We start from the raw sequence: 18,383 nt of genomic DNA on the forward strand, positions 1-18,383 counted from the left end.
CGGTGTGCTCACACTCGGTTATGCCTTAAGCTTTCCTCGGGGCCCACAGTGTGTACAGTCGCACACTCATTAGCATATCTATTAGCTAAAGGGCCATCCATTTAATACGTACGCACGGCGTACGCTTGCGTATGGAGGGTCTACTGACAATGTATGTACGCATAGGAAACTGGGGGGGGGGGGGGGTGAAGCCTCGAAATTTGTCTACTTAGCCTTAAAATGAGCCACAGTTCGGTTTCTTCAGCTGTGAGACATGTACTGCCGGTAGAGGTAGGACTGTGGGAGAGGTGTTACTTGTGTGCCACCGTACCCGACTGCAGCTATCACGCAGCTCAGCAAACATCAGTGGCCAAGGTACGCAACTTAATTATTTAATGCAGCCGGCGGTGGACTATCTGTTTGCTTAAACACGTGAATATTATTAATCCTTGATCGTTTCTGCGTGGATTCAATATCGGCCGTTCTATATGATTGGGGAGGGGGGGTGCGTCAAGCGTACGTACGCGGGGGGGGGGGGGGGGGGGTAAAAAGTACGCGTGCGTACAGGGAGGGGGAGGGGTCAAGTTTTGACAGATTTTTGCATACTTACTAAATGGATGGCCCCTAAGTATTTCCGCTCACTCGTAGCGGCGACAATCTGGGGAATCGTTGCAGCCAAAATCATGACCCAAAAGTGACTCGAGCGTTCAGATCCTGGCACGGAGTGGTGCATTCAAGGCATCTCGTGCGTAAAGTATGTAAAATTTTGTCCTAATTTTGAACCATACTATCGAGCTTGTGCACTGTGCGTCCGATCTCTGCACTGTATCCACTGTGTACTTTGTCGTATGCAGGGTTTATAGTTTGCTCAGTAGTTTCGATTGCTCCATTACCCCAAATGTAACCTTAACCCTTTCCCATTCCGATGACACACGTAAGTGTACATCATCAGTTTTTATTCCGATTCTGTTCGGATGACGTACACGTGTAGTGACTGTGCTTGTCACTGTATGGTGCGGGGGCTTGTGAAGCCATGGCCGTTAATGTGTTGTCATTACAGGCAGCCCGGGTTACGGGATGCAGTACCGACCCTAGTGGGGTTGGGGTGAGCGCTGGTTAGCGCCGAGGCACCCCAAGCAGTGTGCGGTGCGGGCTCCCGGTGAGGGAGCGAGAGGGAGCGTCATCCAGCCAGGGATACCTTGGGGCATGATACTCTGGTTGACCAGCTGTCACGTGACCGGATGATACTGGAGGGGGGCCACCGGTGGACGGGGGCCGTGGGGCGGTCACGTGGTCTAAAGGAGCTCTCGGGAATCTTCGAGAAGGAGCTCAATAGGCCTGGAAGGTGGGCGGGGTGGAGGGCGGAGCCAGCCCCAGCCCGGGAGCATATAACGAGAGCTCCGTGAGGAGCTCGGGGTTCTTCGTGTGCTGGTGTTACGAAGATCTACGTCGGGGAGAAGAAGCCTCTAGCCACGCGGTCCGGGACCCCGTTTGTGGTCCGGGCCGGGATAGCGAACAGTGTCTAGTTCTGCCGGGGCTGTTTTCGTTAAGATGCGCGCGGCCGACTTGAAGTTTCAAGTCCCAAAAATGTTATCTGCTCCAAAAATCTGTTCGTTACTTGGGCCACATAGTCAGCAAATCGGGTATCGCGACGGACCCCGAGAAAACTAATTGCGTTCGGACATGGCCGACCCCCACCTCGGCTAGCGAGGTGCACAGTTTTATCGGCTTCGCCTCTTATTATCGACGATTTGTTGTGGGGTTCACGTCCATAACTACACCTCTCCACGCCCTGACGGCTAAGGGCCACAAATTTAGTTGGGGGGAGTTGCAGGAGGCTGCGTTCTGCTCCATTCGCGATGGGCTTGTTAACGCCCCTCCCCTGCGTTATCCCGACTTTCGTTGCCATTCATTTTGGACACAGATGCCAGTAATACCGGCACTGGTGCCGTGTTATCCCAAGTCGTAAATGGCGTGGAGCATGTAGTTACGTATGGCAGCAGGGTGCTGTCCCCGGCGGAACAGCGGTAATGCGTTACACGCCGGGAGCTGTTGCCCATTGTCGTGTTTGTGCAGCAATATCGGCCGTATTTGTACGGGCGGCACTTTCAATTGAGCTCAGATCACGCGGCGCTCCAGTACGTATTGCGTGTGGACCAGCCCTCCGGTCAACTGTCGCGCTGGCTTGAAATCCTGCAGGATTTTTTATCAATGTCATGTATTGTAAGGTTCTCGTCATACGAATGCAGATGCCTTATCGCGATTGCCAGTGCCCAGAAAGTGCGCGTGTTTTTCTGGTTTGGGTCGTTGTCGGCCGTGTGGCTCAACCTCCCCCAACCCTCTCGTTGCGTCTGCCGCGAGCGCGATGGGGGGGATGGGCGACGCCCCCTTTGCGCGTGATGCAACTTTGGGTCTAGACTATGAGGTATGGGGACGTCGACAGGCAGAGGATTAGTCCCTCCTTAAGTTGCGCCGGCATGTCAGGGTGACCGCCGATGGTGCGGCACCACAAGATGTTATCTCGTTTGTGCTGCGGGGAGGGTTGCTCATGTATTGGGATGGAGGATTGCGCCGTTATGCTATTGTTGTCCCTACCGCCCTGCTGGGCAAGGTTGTGTGGGCGGTGCATAAACGGCTGTTGCACCTCGGAGTGCAGAAGATGCTGGCCGCACTTAAAATGGATTTTTATTGGCCGGCCATGGCCTCCGACGTTGAGGATCTACTGAAAGGCTGCGTGCAATGTGCCCGGCGGAAGATCCTGTTGTCCTTCGCTGCAGTCCATGCAGGTGCCACGGGTAAATAAAATTGTTGCCCTCGATGTTCTCGGGACGTTTCCCGCTGCGGAGCGGGGCAACAAATACTTACTCTTGGGCGTTGAGTATTTCTCACGCTGGCCTATGGCTTGGCCGCTCCCAAATCAGCTATCACCGAAGCGTTCCTCAATGGCTATGTCCTGGATAAGGGGGCTCCTGAGTGCCTCTTAACAGATCAGGGAAAATAATTTCATCCAAGCTGCTGCGGGAGGTTTGCGACCTGCTGGGTACAAAAAATGTACGCACGTCACCGTACCACCCGCAAACGGATGGCATGGTCGAGCGCCTACACTGGACTCTGACCTCCATGTTGAGTCACTTGGACAGCGAGTCGCAGGTCGATTGGGATTTGCATATCCCTGCGGTTCTTGACGCTTATAGGATGACCCCTCACACATCCACCGGCTACTCTCCCTTCTTTTTGATGTATGGGAGAGAGTATGATCCTCCCATCGATGTCCAGTTGCAGCCCACGTCCGCCCCGAAGGTGTCCAAAATTTCGGACACGATTCGGTTCACGATGGGTAAACTCTCTGAAGTGCGGGAAGCCGCCATTGTTAACTCTCGGGCCAGGCAGCTGGCCAACAAGCGGTTCAAAGGTGCCCACGTTTCCCTGTGCGATTGGTCGCCGGGGGACAGAGCCTGGTTGCATTGCCTACAGGTGCCAGTGGGCACATCACCTAAATTGCTGCAACCTTGGAGAGGGCCGGTTGATGTCGTTCGGGTCGTGCGGCCGCAGTGTGTACAGGTTTGGTATGGAAAGCGGAGCTGGTTTGTGCACCCCTCTCGCCTGAAACCATTCATCACTCCCGTGTGAGTTTGTTTCATCTCAATATCGCAGGGGCCGAGTGTCGGGTGTGCCTGACGAGCTGGGGAGTTCGTTTGCCGACTCGGGTCTTCAGGAGAGTGTTTCTGTTCTGACCCCAGGCGCCGCGCGACTGATGCCTCGCACGCGGGTGCTCGTGTTCGGCTCGTGTAAGCCTCACGTCCTCGGAAGGCTAAGGACCCGACGCCCCGGCCTACTGCTCTTCGTGAGGAGCCGCTTCATCGGGTCGATAAATTGCCCACCCCCGGCCCTCCAAAGGTGGACGAGCCTAACCCGTTTGGAGGACCGGCGTCACTGACTCGTTCAAAGACTCAATTTGCGTAATCCCGCGCATTGCACCCTCCCACACCGTCATGGGCTGTCGCACTCGTGTGAGTCGTGGCGAGTATTTGGCCGATCTTGCTCGCCATCGAGCTCACGGGCGTTGTCACACGTTGTGGGAGGGAGATGTTGATTGTGGGGATCTTGTGCGCCGGAGTTGTTGGTTCGATCGGTCGGTTTTTTTGTGTCTTGGTGTATATATTGTATAGTTGGGTTGGGTAATTTATTGCTTTATGTTGTTGGAGCACACTTGATGTTTGTTCTGTTATTTATATGTCGGTTGCTTGCTTTGGGGAGAGTTGGCAGCCAGGACAGTTGGAAGCTACGAAGGGGGGGGGGGTGATGTAGTGACTGTGCTTGTCACTGTATGGTGCCGGGGATTGTGAAGCCATAGCCGGTAATGTGTTGTCATTATGGGCAGCCCGGGTTATGGGACGCAGTACCGACTCTAGCGGGGTTGGGGTAAGCGCTGGTTCGCGCCGAGGCACCGCGAGCAGTGTTGACCTGCTGTCACGTGACCGGAAAATACTGGAGGGGGGCCACCGGTGGACGGGGGCCGTGGGGCGGTCACGTGGTCCAAATGAGCTCTCGGGAATCTTCAAGAAGGAGCTCGAGAGGCCTGGAAGGTGGGCGGGGCGAAGGGTGGAGCCAGCCCTCGCCCGGGAGCATATAACGCGGGCTCCGTGAGGAACTCGGGGTTCTTCGTGTGCTGGTGTTACAAAGATCCACATCGGGGAGAAGAAGCCTCTAGCCACGCGGTCCGGGACCCCGTTTGTGGTCCGGGCCGGGATGTCTAGTTCTGCCGTAGCGTGGTTAGATGGGCATTGGAGACACGAGTGTAGATCTTGTTGTGTTACGTGTTAATCGGAATAAATAGTGTTGCTCCCAAAATAACGTCTGCGACTCAGTTGGACTCACTACACACGTGTACTGCAGGGTTTATTCGGATCGGAAGAAAAACTGAAAAAATTAACTTTATCAGTACGGAGGCATCCACAATTGCCATGTGGGAGGGGCTTCTGGCACAGATTGGCACCAGCTATCATAGAGTGGGGTCGTGTCGCTATGGTTCTGTGCGGTGAGTACAATGTCTTTAAAAACAGCGGCGCCGCATCCCTCTAAAGAAAATTAATGCTGAAACGCTTCTGCGTTCTGAGATTCGGAGGTGAAGGAGACACCCACCCTGCAACTTGCAGGCATCTCGGAATGGGAAAAGGGTTAAAATACCACCCATAAGTATCGTCTGGGGTTGGATGGTGAACAGCACGTGGTGCGTTGTGACGTCACAGATATCACCATGCTTACGTTTGTATGACCGATTTGTATTTAGATTATATACATAAGTGAGTAGGCGTACGCCAGCAGTCACCAATAACAACCGCCATTCGCCACGAATTGGCAGTGATGTCACCACGGTGCTTGTGCTAGGCTCGGTGCACTTTGAGGCCACGTCAAGTGTTGAAGATTCGCTGCTGGCAGGAGGTCACGGCATAGACCCAGGTGCCATGAGGCATGGCCACGGGAAAATAAAGCTAGTTTGCAAATTAATCACATGAATAATCGATTCTCACACACACGGTTCAATACGTGCATAGGAAGCAAAAATAACCAAATTAAAATCGACAAAGGAAGGCATCATTATACACCTAGTGGCAATGGACACACATCTGTAACGTTCCGCACCGCTCCAACAACTACGCGACGGCGACTCGACAACTACAAACGGTAGCAATGTAGACACAGAACCCACTCGGGCGCTCACCTCCGTTCTCCCTTGAGGCTGCTGCACCGACGCCGACCTTCCTGCCACAATCATCGCTGCGAGGAACCGGGGTAGAGGTTTGCGGGCACCGCCGTCGTAGCGAGGTGCAGCCACCAGGGCGGGCCACGCGCAGTTTGCGTGGAGGACATCGGATGCCGGTCGGACGACGCGCCCGGCACCATCGACCGACGACACGTTGGCGCTGCAGTCAGGCTCGTCCGTTTTTGGCAGCGGCTGCGCTGGCCTGCTGCCACCGGAGGTGGCCACCGTTCCTATGGGTGGAATGCGTGACTCTTCTTCCCGAAGACCTGCGGCGCCCTCCTGCGAGAAGAGTCCATCTCGAAGGAGAACGGCCCCACACTCTGGGGGGGCTTCTTCGTCGTGTTCCATTTTAATTGTGCCCAGCTGGCTTTTCCAATCCGATTCGTAACCACGCAGAGGCTCGTGTGGTCGCGCATGGGTTGCGCTGGCGGGGGCTAGACAAGAAGAGGCCGGCGAGGAGAAGGCTCCAATGGCTATCGAGTTTGAGAGGTCGTGCTCACGCAAGTTGGTGGTGGCCAGCGACCACAGTGGAGCCGTCGAGTCCTCACCGTTCTCCCGTAGTAGAAACCCTTCGTTTTCCATCGTGTAGAGGGCCTTGTTCACCTCCTTCTTTGGCAGTTTCAGACGTATTCGGAGTTGCGTGACGTTTACTTTTTGATCGTCTCTCAGGCACGCTATTATATTCCTTTGGAGGGAATCGCTCGGAATGCTCTTCTGTTGCAAGCTGCTCTTGTCTTGCATGCTGTCCGAGCAGTCCCTTGCATAAGGCTTCGTTGTTTTCGGTCTCTCCCCGTGTCCCTTTATCTTTCCCCGTGTCCCCCTGTCTCTCCCCGTGTCTCTCCCCGTGTCCCCGTCTCTCCCCGTGTCCCCCGTGTCTCTCCCCGTGTCCCCTTGTCTCTCCCCGTGCCCCCCCTGTTTCTCCCCGTGTCCCCCTATCTCTCCCTGTGTCCCCGTGTCTCTCCCCTTGTCTCTCCCCGTGTCCACCTGTCTCTCCCCGTGTCCACCTGTCTATCCCCGTGTCTCTCCCCGTGTCCACCTGTCTCTCCCCGTGTCCACCTGTCTCTTCCCGTGTCCACCTGTCTCTCCCCGTGTCTCTCCCCGTGTCCCCCTGTCTCTCCCCTGTCTCTTCCCGTGTCTCACCGTGTCTCACCGTGTCTCTCCCCCTGTCTCTCCCCGTGTCTCACCGTGTCTCACCGTGTCCCCCTCTCTCTCCCCGTGTCTCTCCCCGTGTCCCTCTGTCTCTCCCCGTGTCTCTCACCGTGTCCCTCTGGATCTCCCCCGTGTCTCTCCCCGTGTCTCTCCCCGTGTCTCTCCCCCTGTCTCTCCCCGTGTCTCTCACCGTGTCTCTCACCGTGTTTCTCACCGTGTCCCTCTGTCTCTCTCCGTCTCTCCCCGTGTCTCTCACCGTGTCTCTCACCGTGTCTCTCACCGTGTCCCTCTGTCTCTCCCCGTGTCTCTCCCCGTGTCTCTCCCCGTGTCTCTCCCCGTGTCTCTCACCGTGTCTCTCACCGTGTCTCTCACCGTGTCCCTCTGTCTCACCCCGTGTCTCTCCCCGTGTCTCTCCCCCGTGTCTCTCCCCGTGTCTCTCCCCGTGTCTCTCACCGTGTCTCTCACCGTGTCCCTCTGTCTCTCTCCGTCTCTCCCCGTGTCTCTCACCGTGTCTCTCACCGTGTCCCTCTGTCTCTCTCCGTCTCTCCCCCTGTCTCCCCGTGTCCCCGTGTCTCTCCCCCTGTCTCTCACCGTGTCCCCCTGTCTCTCCCCCTGTCTCTCCCCCCGTCTCTCTCACCGTGTCCCCGTGTCTCTCCCCCTGTCTCTCCCCGTGTCCCCCTGTCTCTCACCGTGTCTCACCGTGTCCCCCGTCTCTCCCCGTGTCTCACCGCAGGCTGTGGTCACGGCCGCGCGTTCGCACGCCGCCCTGACGCGCGCGAGGGGGGAGGCGAAGTCTCCTCGCAGCGTCCTCGTGTTCGCGTCCTCGTCTCGCGCCTTCGCTCGCATCCGTTCGTTCCCCACGTCGTGTGCCGTCGTTGCTAATTATCGCGCGTACAACTAAATGAGCGTCGTCGTCGTTGTTTTGAGTTTTAAGTTTTTAAACGGAGCGGCCGGAGAGTGACGACAACGAAACGGGAAGTCCGCGGGCTTCACTTCCCGGCGGTCACGTGACCACCGGGAAGTGAAGCATCACGGGAAGTGTGAAGCGTCACGGCCGTTGCCAGGCGCGCCGTTGCTAAGGGGACCCTTTAGGATTCTTGGGGGTCTCCTTCTTCTCATTAAATCCTTTATATTAAGTTCACTTGCGTGCTTGCTTGCTTAGGACCGTGCAAATCTTTCGGTCGTTTTTTAACCCACTTCCCGTGATCCAATCGAGCTGACATTTTGCACACAGACTCGTTGTGCGAGACAATTATTGTTCGTGAAAAAAAAATTCCCAAAATGTTACACTTTTTAGGCAAAACATTTTTATTTTACATATATTCAAATAGAACGCATTCATGGCTTTGGCTGAACGTCACAGTGTAAGAGCCCAGAGCGTAACCCCTCCACAGGCCGTGGCGGAGTAGCGCAGTTGGTAGCGCCCTCGCTTCCCATGCCAAAGGTCGCGGGATCGATCCCCGCGTCCTCCACAGGCGAATATATTTTTAAATCCTTTATATTAAGTTCGCTTGCTTGCTTAGGACCGTGCAAATCTTTCGGTCGTTTTTTAACCCACTTCCCGTGATCCAATCGAGCTGACATTGTGCACACAAACTCGTTGTGCGAGACAATTAATGTTCGTGAAAAAAAAATTCCAAAATTTTACACTGTTTAGGGAAAACAAATTAAATATTTAATTATCAGTTGCTTAATACTGGCAGACAATCATCTGACCCATAGGTGGCAGCCATCTCAAGCCAGAGGACGAGAGGACTCTAGCCGCCACGCATATAACGGATTTATAGTGAAAAACTTTGTTTTTACGGGTTTACTTGTTTTTCTTCTTTTCTCCTTCTCCTCCTTCTTTTGTACGGCTCACAGGGGGCTCGGGCAATCAAACTAACAAGAAGAAACATTTCTGTTGTGTTCTTAGGTTTTTTCGGTAAAGTCACGTAGATAAAAAATTAAAATTAATAAAAGTAAAATTAAAATACAAATTTTTGTTATTTTTATTTTACTTTTATTAATTTTTATTTTTACCTACGTGACTTTACCGAAAAAACCTAAGAAAATTTTACCGAAAAAAACCTAAGAACAATTAAAATTAATAAAAGTAAAATAAAAATAAATTTGTATTTTATTTTTATTTTACTTTTATTAATTTAAATTTTTTACCTACGTGACTTTACCGAAAAAAACCTAAGAATATGAATCCTTGCAGTCACGAAAGCTTCAAATCTAGAATTTCTGTTGTGGCCCCTCGTCTCCTTGTTGGGCAGAAACAAAAACCAAAAACACTTCCATATTTCAAGAGCAGCTAAGCACTGTGCAGTGAATACAAGACGGTGTGGATCTTTAATAAATAAGCGTCACGAAGCAGCCCATTACAGAGCCGCATGCGGCTATGAAGCTTCAAGTTTTGCACGACCCCCTGGGTACGGCTGCATCTTCATCACATACCTGTGAACCCCTTATCATCAGTGCCTACCTGATTACAGACCAATTCATACCGTATTGGTCACCCTGTGTCGTGATAAATCTCAACGTTCATCCGACAAAGTCCCATCACAAGGGAGAAACACAAACAGATAGACAAAATTAGTTTTACCCCTATTGAAACGTCTCTTCGCCGTATGGACCTGAAAATTAAATTTACTTACACAAGAATACGGGGTAAACCGCATGGGTTGACAGGTATGAACATCAGCAGCGTACAGGCACAAGATTTCTGTATTACCGTCACGACAAAAGTCACCACTAGGTGGTGCTCTAATTTTACTGATCCTGGAGAGGCGATGATGATGATTTGCAAAATCAAGGCCGGTTCTTTGGCAATTACTTAACATATTCTTCGTAACCGAACACATAACGCCCAAGATGCATACATCGAATCGTGTGTGATGAGAATTGACGATGATGCCAATTACACACGAAGATACAACTGGCAATACAAATGAGACAGAGATTGATAACGTTGTTGGAAACGGTGGTATCACCCATCTGAAGGGTTACACCGGTCTTCAAGAGCTGTTGTGGTTGTGTGATTGTGTGTGATTGTCTTTGTGATGTGCCTGTGTGCGAGGCACCGGATAGTGCAGCGGTGAGCGCCACGCTGCGCTACGAACACCGCGACCCGAGTTGTATTCCCACTCACGGCCAACACCAGTGACGATAATTATCTGAACTGGTCCTGGGTCTATTGCTCTAGGTCGACTCAGCCTCAAACTGAGTACCTGGTGCGGTGTGTAAATATCGCCACTGGGAAGACAAAGGCGGCCGGGCGTGGTGCTGGCCGCCCATCCCCTCGTGTGCCGTTCCGGCCTTCATAGGTGCTCGCTAACAGCACTGGGCCCAACAGTCTGGTCATGGCTATATGGGGGATCTTTGTCTTTGCTTTTGTGTGTGAGGAGCTGGTAACCCCTGCGCTTGGCACTTTTACTACAAAATGCCACGGTGGAAAGACACAACTAAGCTCTAGATTTGAAGCTTTCGTGACTGCAAGGATTCATACTCTTAGGTTTTTAAAGTAAAGTCACGTAGGTGAAAAATGTAAATTAATTAAAGTAAAATAAAACAAATTAAAAAATTCACGACGTTTCGGAGGCAACACAAGCCTCCGTCTTCAGGTGGAACCGTCACAGCCACGACAGCTGTATCAAGTAATTTGTTTTATTTTACTTTTATTAATTTAAATGTTTTACCTACGTGACTTTACCGAAAAAACCTAAGAGTACAACTAAGCTCGTTCTGGAGGCCCCAAGGGGGTAGGCGTTTATGGCACCTTCTGGCCAAATTGCATTTGGTGGCGCCAGACTGAACCCCCCACCACCACCAACCTCTTCGGGTTCCTCCAGGAACAGGAGACTACTGCGGTTGGCCACGTGGAATGTCCGAACTCTCGCTCCAGAGGAGAGGCTGCAATTCCTCTGTCGGGAGATGGACCGCTACCGCCTTGGACCTCTGTTGGAATGCAGGAGGTCCGGTTGACTGGTTCTGGCTCCAGTCACCTTGGCGGGTGGATAGTCCTCCACTTTGGGCAGGAAACTGACAAACAACAGGGAGTGGGCATTGCTTCTAAACAAAATAATGGGGGGCGGGATGTGGGAGCGTGGAGGCGAGGTGTGGGAAGCTGAGTCTCCCAGCTGCTGTGGGCTCACCTCATCAACAAGCGGCGAGGAACAGCTTAATAATGACAGTGGGAGTCTGCTAGACTTCTGTGCACACCGTGGGCTTGTAATTACCAACACATTGTTCCTGCATCGGTGCATCCACACATCATGAATGCACGTCGAGTCCAAGAAAAAAACATATGCTGGACTATTTAGTGACAGAAGAGTGGATGCGGGCCCATGTCCTTCACACCAGGACCTATCATTGAACTGTCGGGGCAAGTGCTGTTAGCGACCACCTATGAAGGCAGGCACGGTACACGAGGGGGTGGGTGGCCAGCACCACCCCCGACCGCCTTCGTCTACCCAGTGGGGATGTTGTTACACACTGTGCCAGGTACTCATTTGAGTTTGAGTCGACCTAGGGGAAGTCCAGGACTGGTGCAGATATTCGTCACCGATGTTGGCCGTGATCGGGATACGAACTCGGGTTGCCAGGTTCGTAGCGCAGTAAGAAAACGGATATACGAACGTGGGCACACACACACACGCGTACAAATACAGTAAATGCAACACTCTAATTAAAAATCGTCACCCCCTCCCCTCCCAAAAATGACACACTCACCAACTCCACTAACATTTGGCCAAACTCTACATTTTATTAAATCTTGAACAAATAAAACATCAGTGCTTTTATACTTCGTCAGCGATAAACTTCCACGTTCGTTTTTTTATTTTTTAAACCTCTCATTTAATTCGCTTAAATTATCGTGCTAATTTAAAAACAAGCTTCAGAGAAAAAGGCATGATGCTTTTGCGGGGTGAACAGTTTACCGCAAGAGTCATTATTATTTGTAATAATTATCACTTTTATATTAGGTATTTTGTTTGTTTCTTATAGCTCTGTACACTTTCTGACTCATTTCAATCTCTCGCCGTCAAATCCCAAGTTGGTTTCAAGATATTTGTGGTACAAGTCCAGCTTGTATCGCAATTGATTAGGGATAAGTGGGGCCTCAAAGGTGTGCGAGGGAAGAATGCATGGCAGGTTTGTTACAGAAATGGAAGCAATTCACTTCATTGGTGAAACTCACACCTTCAATGCTGATGTTTGTCAACAACAGTTCCAACTTGGCATAGAAAGTGTTTGCATTATCATTATCACCGTGTCTGTTATCATTACTGTCACCATCACCATCAAGTCACATCCATAAACACCTTCATCTTATATCATGACCACTACCTCTGTCACCTCTGACATTATCACCATCATCACCTTCAATGCCCTTATCATCATCAATCACCATCCATTTTGCCACCATCGGTATTACCATTAACATCTCCGGTAACCACTATCATCATCATCACTTTACTTTATTCAGTGACCCCTCCATCATCACCATCTCCGCCGCATTCCGCTGGACCATCGTCACCATCACAACGTTCGCCGTAATCCACTCTCTCCAACATCACCAGATTCCACATTATCACCTTCACCATCGACATTGCTGTGCTCTTCAAAAAGGACCGTCACAAACATCCCCATCACCAACATCATCATCATCGTCATCGTCAACCTACATTGGCTCTCTGTGGCGTAATTCAGCTAAAGCTGGCTAAAGGCAAACATCTATCACGCCGCACGCGCCCTTCCAACGAGACCGCCAGGCGTCGCGCGCACACACCACCACTCCGCCTTGCCAAGCCCCACGTTCTCAAAATGCCTGTGCCGGGGCCAACGCACAGGGTGGCCACTTGGTTCCAATCACCGCATCGTTGCGCGAGCCAATAAGCGCCTCAAAGCACAGCCGCCGGCAAAAAATAAGCGTTTAAGATAAATGAGACCGACGTGAATTAAAAGAAAATTCCTCTCCCGTTGGCAATGCTGTTAAAATCGACGATCAACTCGTACGATCGAGAGAGCGGTGAGCCGCGGGCCCAAGCCAGGACAATGGGTGATCATCTTCTTGGTTCTTTCGGTAAAGTCACGTAGAAGGGAAATAATAAAAATTAAACATACATAAAACATCATAAAATACATTTTATTATGTTTTATTTGTATTATTTTATTATTTCCCTTCTACGTGACTTTACCGATAGAACCAAGAAGATGAATTTCCTGGAGTCACGAAAGCTTTAAATCGAAATTTAATGGGTAATCAATCGCGCCAATAGCGGCGCTTGGGGAAGTTCGACAGATTCTGGAGCACAGAAATGCAGTTTACTACCGGGCCAGAGTCTGTCGCCAATTAGCGGTGCCTCGAAATTGTGCCTCAATAGAAAATCACGGCGTGGACATGCACATCATTAAATATGGCCACATAATAGTTCTCTGGCCTCAAAATATTCCACAATTCAAGCTCCTTTAATACGCTAACTGTAAAAGTGGCCAAGAGTAAGCTGTGCTTCGAGTATTCGATTATTTTCCTTTTCATAAACCAAGGTTATCTCTTAGCTGTCACCCAAATGAGCACCCTGTGCATACAACGCTCGGAGGCCCATTCGTTCCTGCAGGGTGTGGATGGTGTCAGCAGCAGCGTGGGGTGGCCGCAATTGGGACGCAGCAGAAAAAGAGCAAGAATTCAAGATCAGGGGTTGTTGAGCGGCGGGGGGGGAGTGAGAGAGGACGGGGTGACAGCAGGGAAAAACGGGGGTGGCGGCAGCTGAATTCCGTCATGTGATCCACCGTTGCTCGCCGAGCCGTAGGCGCTTGGCCGAGGTAGGAGAGAGGGAACCCTGAGAGGCCCCGTGCGAAGCGTGGCCCAGGGACCGGACGCTTGAGGTGGCGACGTCGTCCCGGTCGCTCGTGCCGTCGTCGTACGAGCTGGCGGAGCTGCTCAGGCTGTCGGCGGGAGAGTGGTCTGACTGCGTGCCTCCCTGTACTCTGTGCAGCTGGTGTTGTTGTGGTGGCTGCTGCTGCTGGTGCTGCTGGTGTTGCTGCTGCTGATGCTGCTGCTGATGCGGGTGAGGCAGGTAGGAGCTTCCGATGCCCGAAGCCCGGTCCCTGGAATTAGAGAGAAGTCGCATGAGGAGAAGCGATTATTGGCTATTTATTCTTGATTTGAAGCTTTCGTGACTGCAGGAATCCATACTCTTGGTTCTTTCGGTGAAGTCACATAGGTAGAAAAAAAATATCACGACGTCTCGATCGCAACACAAGCGGTCATCCTCAGGCGGAAAAAATAATCCACTGCTGAAAAATAATCCAGCAGTGGATTATTTTTATTTCTTATTATTTTTTCCGCCTGAGGACGACCGCTTGTGTTGCGATCGAAACGTCGTGATATATTATTTTATTTTTCTACCTACGTGACTTTACCGAAAGAACAAAAAGAGTATGGCTCTTCATCACTAATAATAATTGTCATTGCCCTTTGTTTGGCAGATACTACCGTTGTGCACTGGTTAGCACACGGGGCTGTTGGCTCGCTCTCCCAGCATGGCAGCTGAAAGGACGGTGCGCGTTTCTTAAATCCACACCGCCTCTGTCCACGGAGATGTCCATCCAGACTAGCAGGTACTCCACAGTCAACCGATCAGCCGGTCACATGTGGTGAGGGTCATGTGTGGGTACCCCAAACTCTTTCAAGATGTTGAGCCAGCGTGGAAGAGTAGGCCAAAATTCCCCTCTAGAAGGGGCTCTTGAGAGCTTCCACGAGTGGAGTTCCGACTGCCAGGAGTGGCGTGGGTAAACAATTGCAAGCCAAAATTTTGATTTAAAGCTTTCGTGACTGCAGGGATTCATATTCTCGGTTCTTTCAGTAAAGTCACGTAGAAGGGAAATAATAAAATAATAGAAATATTAAAAATAAAAATTCTCACGACGTTTCGACTGCAACACAAGCAATCATCATCAGGTGTGAAATCCACAGCAAATTTTCAAGAAAATTTTCAAAAAAAATTCAAGAAATTCAATGCTGTAGATTTCACACCTGATGATGATTGCTAGTGTTGCAGTCGAAACGTCGTGAGCATTTGTATTGTTTTATATTTATATTTTTGAATTATTCCCCTTCGACGTGACTTTACCGAAGGAACCAAGAATATAATTGCAAGCCTGCACCTTTATATTTAGTTTAGTTCATCAGAAAAGCCTCGCCGAGTCTTTAGACTCACCGCTAGCAAGATAAAGGGGGCCAGGCGTGGTGCTGGCAAGCCCCTCTCCTCACTTGCCGTTCCGGCCTTCATAAGCCTTCGCAAACAGCACTTGCCCCAACAGTCAGTTAAAGGCTATACGGTGGATCTTTGTCTCTGCTTTTTTTGTCGTGTGGCCCCCTCTCCCATGCCTGCGTAGTCAAGGAACTCACGTGAGTGCTCCGAGCGTGGGCCCAAGGGGTCCTCCCTGTCGTTGCCAGGGCGACATGGGGCCAAAGCTGGACAGGGTGGCCAGCTCAGCACCAGTCAATCCCAAATCTGTCCAGATGAACACAAACACACGCGGACGCACGTTTACTTATATTATTACGATCCTCATTTAATATTAATTTGGCCAGTCGTGGCACAACCCCGCCGACGATAACCAGGAGAATGAAACCAGTCCAGAGTTTGGTTGCTTAAACAAATTCTGCCGGACAACATACATCCAGAAGACCCATAGGCTGATGAACTTAAATATATATTTTTTATGAGAAGGTATAGACATAAATGTATTTATATATTATGCACTTGTCCACAATAGTGCTATATACATGGTTAAAAAAGTGGGTGTTTTTCATTCATGCATGAATGTCGTGTGTAATTACTTCACATGACTCACAAATGTTAAACAACAACAAAATATAAATTTTTCAACTGCATCCCAACACTGGATTGTGACTATCGAGTTAGAATGGGGCAGAGCATCATTACAGTCCTATGTATAATTACAAAACAAATAAGCAGGCCATTCACCTCCTTGGCATATCTGTCATAAAAAATATATAAAAGTATTTTTCTCACATCCCACCAGCCACACGGCCTTCTGGGAGTGCATAATATCAGCAGGTTTGGTTCAACGCAAGAACAACTCTAGATCGACTTTTTACATTCAGTACCTCATCAGGCTCACTTAAAATAAATTATGGTGAACTTATTTAGATATGCATTTTGTTACTTATATTCTCCACAACGACAGTAATGACGATTTTGTGTTTATTATAATTTACGATTGATTCATGCATTAACATTCGACCGAAACCCACGGATAACACATAAATTGTTCATAATCAAATTAAGATGGACATCATCATCTTTCGTATGACCGTGTTAAAACAGTGCCAATTTTAACATGAAGTTTGCATGTGGCTTCTGGTGATACTAAAATTGACATGCAATTGACTCGTGACATTGTAAGCGTGCGTGTGTGTGTCTCATGGTCAGACGTCAGTGCTGAGCTGGGACCAATTCCTCTGGGCACAAAACGGCTGCATGGCAACAGCTGATGCTGACTAAAATGATGATTGTGAAGGTGGTGACTATGATGAAGCTGCAGCTTATGATGAAGAATGCTGCTGCTGCTGATGGTTAGCTTCAGCTGCTGATACTGGTAGGACCCACTGGTTCCACCAGCCCACAGGGGATTATTGTGTCCGTCCGTCGTGCAGGGAGGGCTGGGTGGGGAGGGGCTGTAGGGGAGGGTGGGGAGGGGCTGGTCACCCCGTGGTGCCCTTATAAAACTCAACGTTTAACCTACTCACGCCGGCTTGTGCCCGCCCTCACAGTCGGCCATATTTACGGAATACACCACGCCGCCGTTGACCCTGGCCATTGACCGAACAACCCAACGTTCCTACCAGCTCCCTCCGCAGAAATGTGTTAATGGTGAAACTGAAAATGCTGCTGCAAGTGCGGCGGATGCTGATGACGATAACAATAGTACGATGATGACAATGACGATACCGATTGACGGTGCAGCAACTGCTGCCACTGATTGTGATGATAACGATGCCCATCCTAATTATTGACGATAACGATGATAACGATGACAGTGACGCTGCTCATCATGATGATAATGGCTATAACCATAACGATAATTCTCGTAATGTTGATCGTGCACGTGTGTGTCCCACACCGTAAGAAGATGGCATCACACAGTGGAACCCAGGCGATGAACTGGCCTGGGCAACGCCAAGTCTCCGAGTCTGCACACACACAAAGACGAAGATCCCCCGTATAGACATAACCGACGGTTGGTACAAGTGTTAGCGAGCACCTATGAATGCCGGCACGGCACACGAGTAGGTGAGTGACCAGCACCATGCCCTGCCACCTTTGTCTCCCGAGGAGGTATGTTTACACATCACACCCGCTACTCAATTGAGGCTGAGTCAAATTAGGGGAGACCTAGAACTGCTTCAGATAACCCTTGGCACTTCGTCTTTGCTGGAATTAAACTCGGATACTAATAAAAAAAAACCCAGGTCACGGGATTTGTTGCACAAGTCATGCACCACTCTGCATCTGCTCCAAACACACACACACTGCGTGCTTGCCAACCCTACCGAGTGAACCGGTAGTCTGCTGATTTTTTAAAAACCCTTTTACCGCATAAACAGTTTTTACAGCATACCGATTAAGTCAAGCAAAACGTTGCGTCAAGACCTTTATTTTCTCTCTCAAACTCGTTGAGACGCAATCCCGATTAGCTCCAAAAATCGGTATTCGGTAAAAATGTATTAAAAAAACTACCAGTATATGACATATACAGAGACAAAGATTCCCCGATAGACATACGGACGACTGGGGCAAGTGCTTGAAGTGAACACCTATGCAGCACGTATCGACACACCCACATAAGCATGCACGACAGATCTATACCAAACCATGACATATCGTGTTTGTTAAACTGGATGAGGTTATGAACCTCATCGCACACGAGGCCCCAGCTGCACCCCCCCCCATCCCTCCAAGGACCTCACAGCCAATGTATGCGTTGTTCACGTGGGAACAGAACCCGGGAGAGGAGAGGTGCCGGCTCAGCTTCCTGACCAGTGGCCACTCAATCAGCCACCTATTACCCAGAGTGCAATTAAGAAAGGCACAGTGAAATCCCTGCTTCCGTAGGGCACAAAGACAAAGACCCCCCCCCCCTCCCGTATAGCCTTAACAGACTGTTGGGACAAGTGCTGTTAGCGAATAGCACCTTTGAAGGCCGTCACGCCACATGAGCGGGGGGGGGGGGGGGTGCCAGCATGAAGCACGGCTGGCCGCCTTTGTCTCTCCATTACAAGTCGCTTGTAAGTCATCAGCTTAGTGCACATGTTTTCATCTCGAATGTATCATCGTATTTGTTAAAGGGGCACCACGGTGGCCTGGTGTGCAGGAGGTCGTGGGTTCGGTCCCGACCCTAACGCCTGGTGTATATTTGGAGATTGCGGTGTCTCTCTCCCCGTGGTCACGTGGGTTTTTCTCCGGGTCCTCCG

The 18,383-nt window shown here is 50.5% G+C and overlaps 2 protein-coding genes and 1 long non-coding RNA gene across 6 annotated transcripts in view; 1 reads left to right on the forward strand and 2 right to left on the reverse strand.

The window, feature by feature from the left end:
* The window catches only part of LOC133354150 (double-stranded RNA-specific adenosine deaminase-like), a 35,127-nt gene extending 28,448 nt beyond the window's left edge, over positions 1-6,679 (reverse strand). Inside the window, exon 1 of the mRNA XM_061570761.1 lies at positions 5,702-6,679. Within this exon, the coding sequence (XP_061426745.1) occupies positions 5,702-6,484 (783 nt within the window). The 5' untranslated portion in view covers positions 6,485-6,679. The remainder of the gene's footprint in view (positions 1-5,701) is intronic.
* Positions 56-18,280, forward strand: LOC133354152 (uncharacterized). The gene is made up of 4 exons (XR_009756542.1): positions 56-354; positions 14,369-14,500; positions 16,342-16,507; positions 17,042-18,280. It is a non-coding gene; the product is annotated as an uncharacterized LOC133354152 (long non-coding RNA).
* The window catches only part of LOC133354151 (myocyte-specific enhancer factor 2A-like), a 58,181-nt gene continuing 51,415 nt past the window's right edge, over positions 11,618-18,383 (reverse strand). For all 4 annotated transcript variants that reach the window (XM_061570766.1, XM_061570764.1, XM_061570762.1 and 1 more), the window contains 3 exons: positions 17,033-17,102; positions 15,291-15,396; positions 11,618-13,987 (listed from right to left, as the gene is read on the reverse strand). In XM_061570766.1, the coding sequence (XP_061426750.1) occupies positions 13,657-13,987; positions 15,291-15,396; positions 17,033-17,102 (507 nt within the window). In that variant the 3' untranslated portion in view covers positions 11,618-13,656. The remainder of the gene's footprint in view (positions 13,988-15,290; positions 15,397-17,032; positions 17,103-18,383) is intronic.

The sequence above is a fragment of the Lethenteron reissneri genome, chromosome 46, assembly GCF_015708825.2.
Source record: "Lethenteron reissneri isolate LAM-NWPU_2019-01 chromosome 46, ASM1570882v1, whole genome shotgun sequence".
Lineage (NCBI taxonomy): Eukaryota > Metazoa > Chordata > Hyperoartia > Petromyzontiformes > Petromyzontidae > Lethenteron > Lethenteron reissneri.